The 13614-nt window shown below is 46.2% G+C and overlaps 1 protein-coding gene across 1 annotated transcript in view; it reads left to right on the plus strand.

Moving 5' to 3' along the window:
• LOC139250506 (zinc finger protein DPF3-like) overlaps positions 1-13614 on the plus strand; it is a 214377-nt gene that overhangs the window by 141253 nt on the left and 59510 nt on the right. Inside the window, exons 7-10 of the mRNA XM_070872883.1 lie at positions 181-273; positions 2826-2901; positions 3072-3113; positions 3342-3479. Of these exons, the coding sequence (XP_070728984.1) occupies positions 181-273; positions 2826-2901; positions 3072-3113; positions 3342-3479 (349 nt within the window). The remainder of the gene's footprint in view (positions 1-180; positions 274-2825; positions 2902-3071; positions 3114-3341; positions 3480-13614) is intronic.

Here is a 13614-nt window from a genome sequence, read left to right on the forward strand (position 1 = left end):
ACCCTTGACCCTTGACCCTTATCCTGCACGATGCTCTCGGTGACAGCCAGGTGCCCCTCTGTGAAATGTCTGACACGGATCGTGAAGCATGTTGGAACTGACGAGTGTGGTTCCATAAAGCAGCTGAAATAATGCTGTGGGATTGTGGGCGGTCCTAATTGCATTTTCTATTGGTCACAGAGGGTTTTGGCCAATGAGGAGAATATGGAAGGTTTGGAGTTAGAAGACTTGGAGGATGATGTCCCAAAGCGTAAAACCAAGCCCAGAGGGCGGGTAAGCACCATGCAGAAATGTCAGAAGTAAATAAAAGTAGTTTGGATTTCAGCTTTTCAGTTCTTAAAATAAGCATTTGAAAAAATGTTTTTAGTAATTTCCATCTTTGCTTCTGCAAAATAATTTGATAGAAATTTTAAACAAGCTATCTTTTCTTGTGCACTGTATGTAATACATAGGCTTAATTCAAATGCTCGAAGCCAAGTGAACTGTTTTATAATTATGGGTTTTGGTGCAGAATTGCTTCTTGATTGTCGGAGACGTTTTTTTTTAATGAAACGATATTTTCCAGTAGAACTTTGAGGGCTAAACTGAAAGTTCTGGTTTGTTTACTACAAGCACGGGTAGGTTCTGTCCACAGAATGTGGGCTGTGTCCCACAGAACAAGGGGCAGAAATACACTGCTTTCAAAATACTCCTGCCATATTTTAGTTGCCATATGCCATATTCAAAATTCTCATCCTTGTTTACAAACCCTCCATGGCCTCGCCCCTCCCTATCCCTGTAATCTCCTCCAACCCCACCCCCCCCGCCCCTGCAGAGATATCTGCGCTCCTCTAATTCTGCCCTGAGCATCCCTGATTATAATCGCTTCACTATCGGTGGCCGTGCCTTCAGCTGCCTGGGCCCCAAGCTCTGGAACTCCCTCCCTAAACCTCTCCGCCTCTCTACCTCTCTTTCCTCCTTTCAAGACGCTCCTTAAAACCTCACTCTTTGACCAAGCTTTTGGTCACCTGAGGGAGGGTGGGGGCTGGGGGTGATGGATCGGGGGGGGATGTTGGATCTGGGGTGGGGGGTGTTGGATCTGGGAGGGGGTGGGGTGTTTGATCGGGCGGGGGGGTGGGGTGTTGGATCGGGGCGAAGGGGGGTCGATGTTGGATCGTTGGGGGGAGACGGTGTTGGATTAGGGGGGGTGGTATTGGAGGAGGTAGTGTTGGATCGGTGGGGGGGGTGCAGTGTTGGATTGGGGGTGATTGGATCGCAGGGGTGGGCGGTATTGGATCGGGGTGGGGGGAACGGTGTTGGATTTGGTGGGGTGGACAGTATTGGATCGGAGGGGATTGGCCCCCATTGTACGCAGTGCCTGATGCTCAGTCCCGGTGAGTGCAGTGGACTGGGATATCAGGTGCTGTGTATAACGGGTGGCCAATCGATTCTATCTGATCCGATACTGCCCACTTTGCACCACCAACCAAGACCAATTTCTAGGCCCTAGTCTCTTGCTTTCCAGACTTTGTCCAATACCATTTTCTTGCACAAATGTCCCAGTGACCTTTCCTGTAAGTGGGCAATCATTTTGTGATATGAAACTGTGACCTTTGACCTTCCGACAGCACGTATTGGTGCAGCCCAGGACTGGCAATAACACTGCGTGTGTCAACATGCCTTGGTTCTCACTGCACCAGATAAACCACTTTGCTTCGCTGCAACAACTGGTCTTTGCACTGATTACTGTCGGGGAGTGAAGATAAGCACCACAGGAAATAATCTACAATGCACACCTCGACTCGTGTTTGCCCATTTCTGTCCCATGCTGTAATACACAAGCCAGCAGAGTTTGACACACTTGCCCATATCTCAGTGCTGCAACAGAACTACTGGCCACTCGAATTCTTGTTGTCTGATAAATATTCTCTTAATTCCTTTTGAAGAACGCAAATCCACATGTCCTGGCCAATATTTATCCCTCAATCAACGCCAGTTTCCATAAACAGATTATCTGTTCGGTGTCAAAGTATATATATTTTTGGCACTCTTGTGAAGTGCCTTGGGACATTTTATGATGATAAAGGCAGTATATAAATATAAGTTGCTGGTTTTTAATTTGGTTTTGAATTGAAGGGAAGTACTGTTGACCTTTTTAAAAATTAAAATGTTCAACTTAACTTTCAGCCTCGGTGTCCAATTTATCAGTTCTAATTGAACGCAGAATCAACATTAGCCTTTTAGTGAAAGTATTGTAAAAATAGATAGATAGACACTGGCCACAATGAGCCAAAGGAATCTGCGTTGCCGTGGACATTATTGCTGGGATGGTGCTGACACCAGACTGGGATATCAGGCTGTGCGTGTTGTCTTATACTTCCAGTCCGTAACTGAGTCTTACAATGCTCTTCAATTTGGCTTCCTCATTTTTATTTTGAAGTTTTCTTTAAACTTTAACTGTCAGAATTATGCTTCTCAGTATTGTCGGTTTGTCACCGATTGGTTGGTACCAGTACACACATGCAAACCTCATATTTAAGCTATTGGGTTTCAGCATTCTATAATGCTCCTAAATTATCCCCTCAAATTGTTGCCATGTCTGCCTCCACTATTGACAGCCCTGAATCCACCAGGACACAGCTCAAAATCCTTTCTGAAGGAATAAATTGAGTTTGAAAGTACAAAGATCTACAAATTTGCCACAGGATGCCTTTTACAGTGGAGGTGGACATGTGTATCACTGAAATGCCAATGTGTGTGTTGCTGTCTGTGAAATCGATCCGGTGATGGTTATTGGGATATAGCCCCTCTCCTTAAATTTATACCCCTTTTCTTTAAATATCCAGACACGTGGGGTAGGTGTGAAAAGAAAAAGCGATTGCGCTGCCCAGGAAGACCTTGATAAGCCGTATGTGTGTGACAGTAAGTAACATATTGCAGTACTTGCGTGGAAATGTCCACTTCCTGGTCCCTCTCCACAGCCCTTCTCTCGCATGTGTGGAAAGCCTCTCGTCTCCTCTCTGCTCTGCTACCTTTGTCTCTCTTCTATGAAGTTCACTCTGTCTTCTCTTTTTCCTTCTTCTCTGTTTCAGATAGTTACAAACAAAAGCATAACTCAAAACCATCTGACCAAGGTACTTTGCGGTTGCTTGGAGTTTGAGTAACTGCACAGACTGCAGCCGAGCTGTTCTGTGCTTGCCTATTTTTTATTTTCCTTTTGTGTATTTTATTCATAATATATCTTTGATTATTTCATTCAACTAAAGCAGTTAACGTTTTAAAAATGAATGCAATTGAAAGATGGCTTTACCATGATGATTGTACATGACTAATGTCCCACTTTCTTATCTTCCTCTTCACAGTCTGCGGCAAGCGCTACAAGAATCGCCCTGGTCTCAGTTATCATTATGCCCACGCTCATTTAGCTGATGAGGAAGGAGCTGATGACCCAGATTCAGAGTCTCGCTCGCCACTGGTCCTGGGAAGTGAAGGCCACAAACGTAAGATGTGCCCAGTTGCTGTGGTGTGCTGGTGTATAGATGGTCAGAGACCATCTGGGGAATGCCACCCTGGAGAAAGATTTCTCTGCTCATTGTATAAACCGATCATAAACATGCTCTGCTATTTCTAGCCAAATTGCAAGGGTGTTTATTCTGAGCAGTGACTTTGCTAGAAATACCGACCAGAGGAAATCTTCAGTGTGTTAACAGAATGCAAGATGGTATCTGTCGAATTGCTGTGATCACTGAGGGAGCAATCAGTTGGTTATTAATCGGGATGGCTGTTATAAGTAGTGATTCCAATGGATGTGTACCTGACACCCTTTAACTGTAGAAATTGTTGCTAAACTTGATCTTTATCCTTCTCCGGTCACCTATATTTATAACTCAAAGGTTGGTTTTAGTTATTTGCAAGCTCCCTAGATCGCATTTTCTATATTATTTTAAATGATACCGAAGAAGTAAGTCTGCTAACGATGGATGTTAAATATAAAGTGGCGGGGCGTGCTGTGTGGCCGGGTTAGTACAGGAGTGATATTGCAAGTTGTGGTGAGCTCTGACCAGAAGCCATTTAATGAGGTCTGACTGGAAGATAGCGGCTTTGACAGTTTAGCAATGACAGCACATATTGAGCTGAGGAGGATTAAGGAGAAATGTTTAGGTAAGGGAGAATCTGAGGAATTGTCTTGGGAACAGCAGAAAGTTGAATATTGATCAGTTTTTGCTGAAGCAAGCAAGGTCACGGACTGATTACTTGCACCGGGGAAAGAAGCGAAGGGAGGTCGGGGTTAGGACTGGTGATTGTCCTGATTAGCCTGTTGCCATAGAAGCTGCACTGACCTGATGTGATGATGTACAGCAGCAGCTAAAAATAATTCATTTTGCTGAGATATCCTTTCAGAGAAACCTTGTTTTGATTGCATCCTGTGTGTCAGGTCCTGGCACCAATACTCTAATCAGCAGGCCAGTGAAAGCCTTGGAGGTGACAGCACAATGAAGAGTCTGCAATCTATTGTAATGGAGCAGGAATTGAGGGGCTTTTCTGTCATTTTTATTCTCTCTTTTGAATGGCATTTGAAGTTGGTACCCTGATCATAATCGCTCACCCATTGGTGGCTGTGCCTCCTGTTGCCTGGCCCTAAGCTCTGGAACTCCCTCCCGAAACCTCTCCGCCTCTCTACCTCTCTTTCCTCCTTCAAGACGCTCCTTAAAACCTACTGCTTTAACCAAGCTTTTGGCCACCTGTCCTAATTTCTTCTTATGTGGCTCGGTATCACATTTTTAATTTCACAACACTCCTCTGAAGGGCCTTGGGATATCGCGCTACGTTAAAGGCACTATATAAATACATTGTTGTGTTTTTTTTATTCGTTCCTGGGATGTCGGTGTTGCTGCCAAGGCCGGCATTTATTGCCCATCCCTAATTGCCCTTGAGAAGGTGGTGGTGAGCTGACTTCTTGAAACGCTGCAGTCCGTGTGGTGGTAGGGAGGGAGTTCCAGGATTGTGACCCAGCGACGATGAAGGAACGGCGATATATTTCCAAGTTGGGATGGTGTGTAACTTGGAGAGGAACGTGGAGGTAATGGTGTTCCCATGCACCTGCTGCCCTTGTCCTTGTCCTGGATGGTGTCGAGCTTCTCGAGTGTTGTTGGAGCTGCAACTCATCGAGGCAAGTGGAGAGTATTCCATCACACTCCTGACTTGTGCCTTGTAGATGGTGGAAAGGCTTTGGGGAGTCAGGAGGTGAGACACTTGCCACAGAATATCCAGCCTCTGACCTGCTCTTGTGGCCACAGTATTGATGTGACTGGTCCAGTTAAGTTTCTGGTTGATGGTGAGCCCCAGGATGTTGATGTTGGAGGATTTGGCAATGATACTGCCGTTGAATGTCATGGGGCGGTGGTTAGACTCTGGCTTGTTGGAGATAGTCATTGCCTGGCACTTGTGTGGCATGAATGTTACTTTGTTGTTGGCAGGAACCTGACCTGTGCAAGGAATAAGGTGCGTGGATGTGACCGCCAGGAAAAAAAAACATAGAAACATAGAAAATAGGTGCCGGAGCAGGCCATTCAGCCCTTCTAGCCTGCACCGCCATTCAATGAGTTCATGGCTGAACATGAAACTTCAGTACCCCCTTCCTGCTTTCACGCCATACCCCTTGATCCCCCGAGTAGTAAGGACTTCATCTAACTCCCTTTTGAATATATTTAGTGAATTGGCCTCAACTACTTCCTGTGGTAGAGAATTCCACAGGTTCACCACTCTCTGGGTGAAGAAGTTTCTCCTTATCTCAGTCCTAAATGGCTTACCCCTTATCCTTAGACTGTGACCCCTGGTTCTGGACTTCCCCAACATTGGGAACATTCTTCCTGCATCCAACCTGTCCAAACCCGTCAGAATTTTAAACGTTTCTATGAGGTCCCCTCTCACTCTTCTGAACTCCAGTGAATACAAGCCCAGTTGATCCAGTCTTTCTTGATAGGTCAGTCCCACCATCCCGGGAATCAGTCTGGTGAATCTTCGCTGCACTCCCTCAATAGCAAGAATGTCCTTCCTCAAGTTAGGAGACCAAAACTGTACACAATACTCCAGGTGTGGCCTCACCAAGGCCCTGTACAACTGTAGCAACACCTCCCTGCCCCTGTACTCAAATCCCCTCGCTATGAAGGCCAACATGCCATTTGCTTTCTTAACCGCCTGCTGTACCTGCATGCCAACCTTCAATGACTGATGTACCATGACACCCAGGTCTCGTTGCACCTTCCCTTTTCCTAATCTGTCACCATTCAGATAATAGTCTGTCTCTCTGTTTTTACCACCAAAGTGGATAACCTCACATTTATCCACATTATACTTCATCTGCCACGCATTTGCCCACTCACCTAACCTATCCAAGTCACTCTGTAGCCTCATAGCATCCTCCTCGCAGCTCACACTGCCACCCAACTTAGTGTCATCCGCAAATTTGGAGATACTACATTTAATCCCCTCGTCTAAATCATTAATGTACAATGTAAACAGCTGGGGCCCCAGCACAGAACCCTGCGGTACCCCACTAGTCACTGCCTGCCATTCCGAAAAGTACCCATTTACTCCTACTCTTTGCTTCCTGTCTGACAACCAGTTCTCAATCCACGTCAGCACACTACCTCCAATCCCATGTGCTTTAACTTTGCACATTAATCTCCTGTGTGGGACCTTGTCAAAAGCTTTCTGAAAGTCCAAATATACCACATCAACTGGTACTCCTTTGTCCACTTTATTGGAAACATCCTCAAAAAATTTTAGAAGATTTGTCAAGCATGATCTCCCTTTCACAAATCCATGCTGACTTGGACCTATCATGTCACCATTTTCCAAATGCGCTGCTATGACATCCTTAATAATTGATTCCATCATTTTACCCACTACTGAGGTCAGGCTGACCGGTCTATAATTCCCTGCTTTCTCTCTCCCTCCTTTTTTAAAAAGTGGGGTTACATTGGCTACCCTCCACTCGATAGGAACTGATCCAGAGTCAATGGAATGTTGGAAAATGACTGTCAATGCATCCGCTATTTCCAAGGCCACCTCCTTAAGTACTCTGGGATGCAGTCCATCAGGCCCTGGGGATTTATCGGCCTTCAATCCCATCAATTTCCCCAACACAATTTCCCGACTAATAAAGATTTCCCTCAGTTCCTCCTCCTTACTAGACCCTCTGACCACTTTTATATCCGGAAGGTTGTTTGTGTCCTCCTTAGTGAATACTGAACCAAAGTACTTGTTCAATTGGTCTGCCATTTCTTTGTTCCCCCGTTATGACTTCCCCTGATTCTGACTGCAGGGGACCTACATTTGTCTTTACTAACCTTTTTCTCTTTACATACCTATAGAAACTTTTGCAATCCGCCTTAATGTTCCCTGCAAGCTTCTTCTCGTACTCCATTTTCCCTGCCCTAATCAAACCCTTTGTCCTTCTCTGCTGAGTTCTAAATTTCTCCCAGTCCCCAGGTTCGCTGCTATTTCTGGCCAATGTGTATGCCATTTCCTTGGCTTTAATACTATCCCTGATTTCCCTAGATAGCCACGGTTGAGCCACCTTCCCTTTTTTATTTTTACGCCAGACAGGAATGTACAATTGTTGTAATTCATCCATGCGGTCTCTAAATGTCTGCCAGTGCCCATCCACAGTCAACCCCTTAAGTATCATTAGCCAATCTATCTTCGCCAATTCATGCCTCATACCTTCAAAGTTACCCTTCTTTAAGTTCTGGACCATGGTCTCTGAATTAACTTTCATTCTCCATCCTAATGCAGAATTCCACCATATTATGGTCACTCTTCCCCAAGGGGCCTCGCACAATGAGATTGCTAATTAATCCTCTCTCATTACACAACACCCAGTCTAAGATGGCCTCCCCCCTAGTTGGTTCCTCGACATATTGGTCTAGAAAACCATCCCTTATGCACTCCAGGAAATCCTCCTCCACTGTATTGCTTCCAGTTTGGCTAGCCCAATCTATGTGCATATTAAAGTCACCCATTATAACTGCTGCACCTTTATTGCATGCACTCCTAATTTCCTGTTTGATGCCCTCCCCAACATCACTACTACTGTTTGGAGGTCTGTACACAACTCCCACTAACGATTTTTGCCCTTTAGTGTTCTGCAGCTCTACCCATATAGATTCCACATCATCCAAGCTAATGTCTTTCCTAACTATTGCATTAATCTCCTCTTTAACCAGCAATGCTACCCCACCTCCTTTTCCTTTTATTCTATCCTTCCTGAATGTTGAATACCCCTGGATGTTGAGTTCCCAGCCCTGATCATCTTGGAGCCACGTCAATTAATGACTCCAAATAGTGGATTGACCTTACAAGAAAAACATCTTTAAAAATTCTTACTGCTCGACACACAGCCTGCAGCACCGACCAGTGACAGATAAACACTCTCCGTGCTGTGACCCCACATTGGCACTCCCCAATACACGCACACACACACGCGCGCACACATCACCGACCAGTGACAGATAAACACTCTCCGTGCTGTGACCCCACATTGGCACTCCCCAATACACGCACACACACGCGCGCGCACACATCACCGCCCAGTGACAGATTACTGCTGTCACTCCTGCTGATTACTCCCTCCCCTTTCTCTCTTGTTTCTATCTGGTCGATGTTTTCATTTTATTATTCCCTGTATCTCCAACCGTCTGATTTCTTGTCTTCAGACCCTTACCGGTTTCCCTACGGCCTGCGCTGTTGCAGGTTATTTCTGTGTAAAATTCAAAGGATGTTTGCGGTTGCACCTTCCCCATTTGCAGGCTTGTGTTGGCAAAGACTGAATGTTAATGTGCATTAGTTTGTGATATAATGGGGTGGGGGTGGGGGTTGCACACAGATGTTGATGCCTTTATGGAGGATTCTCCAGTCCCCAAGTTACACTGCTCCTGACCTCCAGAGCACGGAATCCTTCACCAAAGCTGATCACTGGTTTGGCAGTCTGGCTAACCTTGTCAGCAGGAGCAGAACAATGGGGAAGGAAGGTGTGCCTGGGGCGGGGATAGGGATTGCTGGCGGGTCTGACTCCCATTGCTCGCCCACTAAACTGAACCTCTCTAACTCAGAGAGAGGATGATGAGGGCAGGCAGAGCTGAGGATCACCTCCGATGAAGAGAAAACAGGTTCATGTTGCAAGTTCGCCCCGCTCGATCACACTGTCATTTTGTTTTAAGATTCTTGAATATGGTACTGCAGGTTTAGTGCAACCTTCACCACAAATTAGTTTCCACTAGAGGCTAATCTTGCCAATCTCCTCTCCATTCGACTCTCTTCCCCCCTCCAGTGCTGACCCTGTGGATGCTGGCAGTGAGGCAGCCATCACCGACCCTCTCCGTGTCTCCCTCCAGAACGTCTGCTCACTTGCGAACAAGGCCCTTCCTATCCCTGAGCTTATCGTGGATGATTGCATCGACATCATGGCCCTGACAGAAACCTGGCTGAGGGACGATGACAACTTACCCTTAAATGAAGCCTCCCCGTCTGGCTATACCTTCCACCACTTGCTCCACCCAGACCGCCGTGGTGGCTGTGACACTCTCATCACCAAATCACACCTTGGTCTGCCCCCTACTCTTCCGACACTGTCTCCGCCTTTGAACAGCTCACATTACTCCACCCCTCTCGCCTCACATTTAAAATCCTCGTTCTCTATTGCCCACCCAAGTGCCATAAAAATGTTCTCACTGAGATATCTTCACTGCTTTCCTCCCTCAGCCTCTGCACTGAATGACTGTTCATCCTTGGTGATTTCAACCTCCATCTCAATTCATCGTGCTCACTCCTCTGAGTTCACCAGCCTCCTATCCTCCCTTAATCTCTCCCTCCATGTAAACTCCCCAAATCATATTCACAGCCAACCCCTCGACCTTGCCATCTCTTGTGGCCTTGCTACTCCCATCGGTCAATCGCAGATAAGGCCATCTCCGACCACTTCCTTGTATCGCTGTCTATATACATTCCCCCTTGCACCCTACCTCCAGTGTACGCCCCTGGAAAAAACTCTCTCCCGACTCTCTTACAACTGCAATTATCAACTCCCAACTGTCCAGCCTTTGGCCCTCCATTCACCATGACATTTCTGCAGCTACCAATCTGCTCAACCACCACCTTTGATGCCCTAGTTCCTGTTAAAACTCTCTCACCCTGGTCATTCCCCCTGGTACAGCCCTGAACTTCGCTCCCTTAAGTCCAAGGGGCACAGACTTGAATGGATGTGGTGGACAAGTGGTTTAGCCATTCACCACCAAATCTGGCTGGACCATGTAAAGCATTATTGGGTCCTGCTCTCACCTGCTAAAATCGCTCACTATTCCAGAATCATTCTGGAATGTAAAGATAAACCCCGGCTTCTATTCTCCACTGCTAACCATCTTTTTAAACCCTTCTCCCCAGTCTCCACCCTCACCTCTTTCGACAATAAGTGTGAGGAGCTCATAGACTTCTTAGAGACAAAGATGAAGACCATCCGTTCAGCTGCCTCTTCCCTCCCTTCCCCTCGCCCACTGGGCCAAACTTTCTCTAACGATTCCCCCTGCCCCAGCCCCGACCTCACATCTTTCTCCAGCTTCTCTCCGATCTCCCCTCATTTCTGAGCTCATTCTGTCCATGAGACCCACTTCCTGCTCCCTTGACCCAACTTCCTTTTCTGGCTCCCATATTAGCCGACATTGCTAACTGTTCTCTCTCCTCAGGTACTGTCCCCCTCTCCCTCAAATCTGCTGTCATCACCCCTCTCCTCAAAAAAGCACCCTCGCCCCCTCCGTCCTTGCAAACTACCGCCCATCTCCAACCTCCTTTTCATCTCCAAATCCTTGATTGTGCTGTCGCCTCCCAAATCCGTGCCCGTCTTCCTCGCGATTCCATGTTTGAATCCCTCCAATCCGATTTCCGTCCCTGCCACAGTATCGAAACGGCTCTCATCAAAGTCACAAATGACATCCTTTGTGACTGTGACAAAGGTAAACTATCCCTCCTCGTCCTTCTGTACTTGCCTGCAGCCTTTGACATGATTGACCATTCCATTCTCCTCCAACGCCTCTCCACCATCGTCCAGCTGGGTGGGACTGCACTCGCCTGGTTCCATTCCTATCTATCTAATTGTAGCCAGAGAATCACCTGTAACGGCTTCTCTTCCCACCCCCACATCTTTACCTCTGGTGTCCCCCAAGGATCTATCCTTAGCTCCCTCCTATTTCTCATCTACATGTTGCCCCTTGGCGACATCATCTGAAAACACAGCAACAGTTCCACATGTACGCTGGTGACACCCAGCTCTACCTCACTACCACTTCTCTCAACCATATTGTTTTTAACTTGTCAGACTTCTTGTCCGACATCCAGTTCTGGATGAGCAGAAATTTTTTCCAATTGAATATTACGAAGACTGAAGCCATTGTTTTCGGTCCCCGCCACAAACTCCGTTCCCTAGACACTGACTCCATCCCTCTCCCCAACTCCTATCTGAGGCTGAACCAGACGGTTCGCAACCTTGGTGTCATATTTGACCTTGAAATAAGCTTTCAATCATATATCCACAGCATAACTAAGATCACCTATTTCCACTTCTGTAACATCACCCGACTGGCTTTCCCTCCTCTTTCCTCCTTCAAGACGCTCCTTAAAAACTACCTCTTTGACCAAGCTTCAGGTCTTCTGCCCTAATTTCTCCTTATGCGCCTCGGTATCAAATTCTTTGACTTATAATACTCCTGTGAAGCGCCTTGAATGAAAGGTGCTATAAAAATACAAGTTGTTGTTATTGCTATTGACTTTACTGTGCTCCTGTTGCCAAGGTCTATCAGTTGGCTCAAAGTACCTCTGGTTGTAATTCCAGTTGGGAAATCTATGATAACTAGAGGAGAATGTTGTTGGAGTAGATGGAGGTGGACAGGTGAGGAGACCCAATACATTCAAATTTCAGAACATCAATCCGAGGAACTCTGCGAGCGTTTAACCTGTTCATTTTGAAAGTTGTTTTTCATGTAGGATAGTGATTTGTGTCTGTGTTGGTCGACTTTGTTTGCTTCTTCCCTTCCCTTTCTCATTTCCCAGTAGCCCTTGGTGCCAACCTACACAACTCATTGAAATATCGAAGATTGGGAGGGCGATTGAGAGGGTAGATGCCGAGAGGTTGTTTCCCCTGCCTGGACTGTCTAGAACTAGGGTGCATAGTCTCAGGATAAGGAGAAGGCCAATAAAGAAGTATTTAGTAAAATAATGGGACTAAAGGCGGACAAGTCCCCTGGACCGGCTGGCTTGCATCCTCGGGTCTTAAAAGAAGTGGCTGCAGGGATAGTGGATGCATTGGTTGTAATTGACCAAAATTCCCTAGATTCTGGGGAGGTCCCAGCAGATTGGAAAACCGCAAATATAACGCCCCTATTTAAAAAAGGAGGCTAACAGAAAGCAGGAAACTATAGACCAGTTAGCCTAACATCTGTCGTTGGGAAATTGCTGGAGTCCATTATTAAGGAAGCAGCAGCAGGACATTTGGAAAAGCATGATTCAATCAAACAGAGTCAGCATGGTTTTATGAAAGGGAAATCATGTTGGACAAGTTTGCTGGAGTTCTTTGAGGATGTAACAAACAGGATGGATAAGGGGGAAACCAGTGGATGTGGTGTATTTGGATCTCCAGAAGGCATTCGATAACGTGCACATAAAAGGTTACTGCACAAGATAAAAGTTCACGGGGTTGGGGGTAATATTATTAGCATGGATAGAGGATTGGCTAACTAACAGAAAACAGAGAGTCGGGATAAATGGGTCATTTTCCAGTTGGCAAACAGTAACTAGTGGGGTGCCACAGGTATCGGTGCTGGGGCCTCAACTATTTACAATCTACATTAATGATTTGGATGAAGGGACTGAGTGTAATGTAGCCAAGTTTGCTGATGATACAAAGATGGGTGGGAAAGCAAATTGTGAGGAGGACACAAAAAATCTGCAAAGGGATATAGACCTGGGGGTCCCTGTGCATGAAACACAAAGTTAGTATGCAGGTACAGCAAGTAATCAGAAAGGCAAATGGAATGTTGCCCTTTATTGCAAGGGGGATAGAGTATAAAAGCAGAGAAGTCCTGCTACAACTGTACATGGTATTGGTGAGGCCACACCTGGAGTACTGCGTACAGTTTTGGTCTCCTTTATTTAAGGAGGGATATACTTGCATTGGAGGCAGTTCAGAGAAGGTTCACTAGGTTGATTCCTGAAATGAAAGGGCTGACTTATGAACAAACTTGCTCTGTACCTTCAGGATCTCCTCCTTGAATGCCTCCCACTGATCTGATACTGATTTACCATCAAGTAGCTGTTTCCAGTCCACCTTGGCCAAATCCCATCTCCGCTCAGCAAAATTGGCTTTACCCCAAATGAGAACTTTTATTCCTGGTCCACCTTTGTCCTTTTCCATAACTACCCTAAGTCTTACTAAATTATGATCACTAGCACCAAAATGCTCTCCCACTGTTGCCCCTTCCATCTGCCCAGCTTCATTCCCCAAAACCAAGTCCAGAACCGCCCCCTCCCTTGTTGGGCTTGTTACATACTGGCTAAAAAAGTTCACCTGAATGCATTTTAGGAATT

The sequence above is a fragment of the Pristiophorus japonicus genome, unplaced genomic scaffold, assembly GCF_044704955.1.
Source record: "Pristiophorus japonicus isolate sPriJap1 unplaced genomic scaffold, sPriJap1.hap1 HAP1_SCAFFOLD_383, whole genome shotgun sequence".
In the NCBI taxonomy this organism is placed as follows: domain Eukaryota; kingdom Metazoa; phylum Chordata; class Chondrichthyes; family Pristiophoridae; genus Pristiophorus; species Pristiophorus japonicus.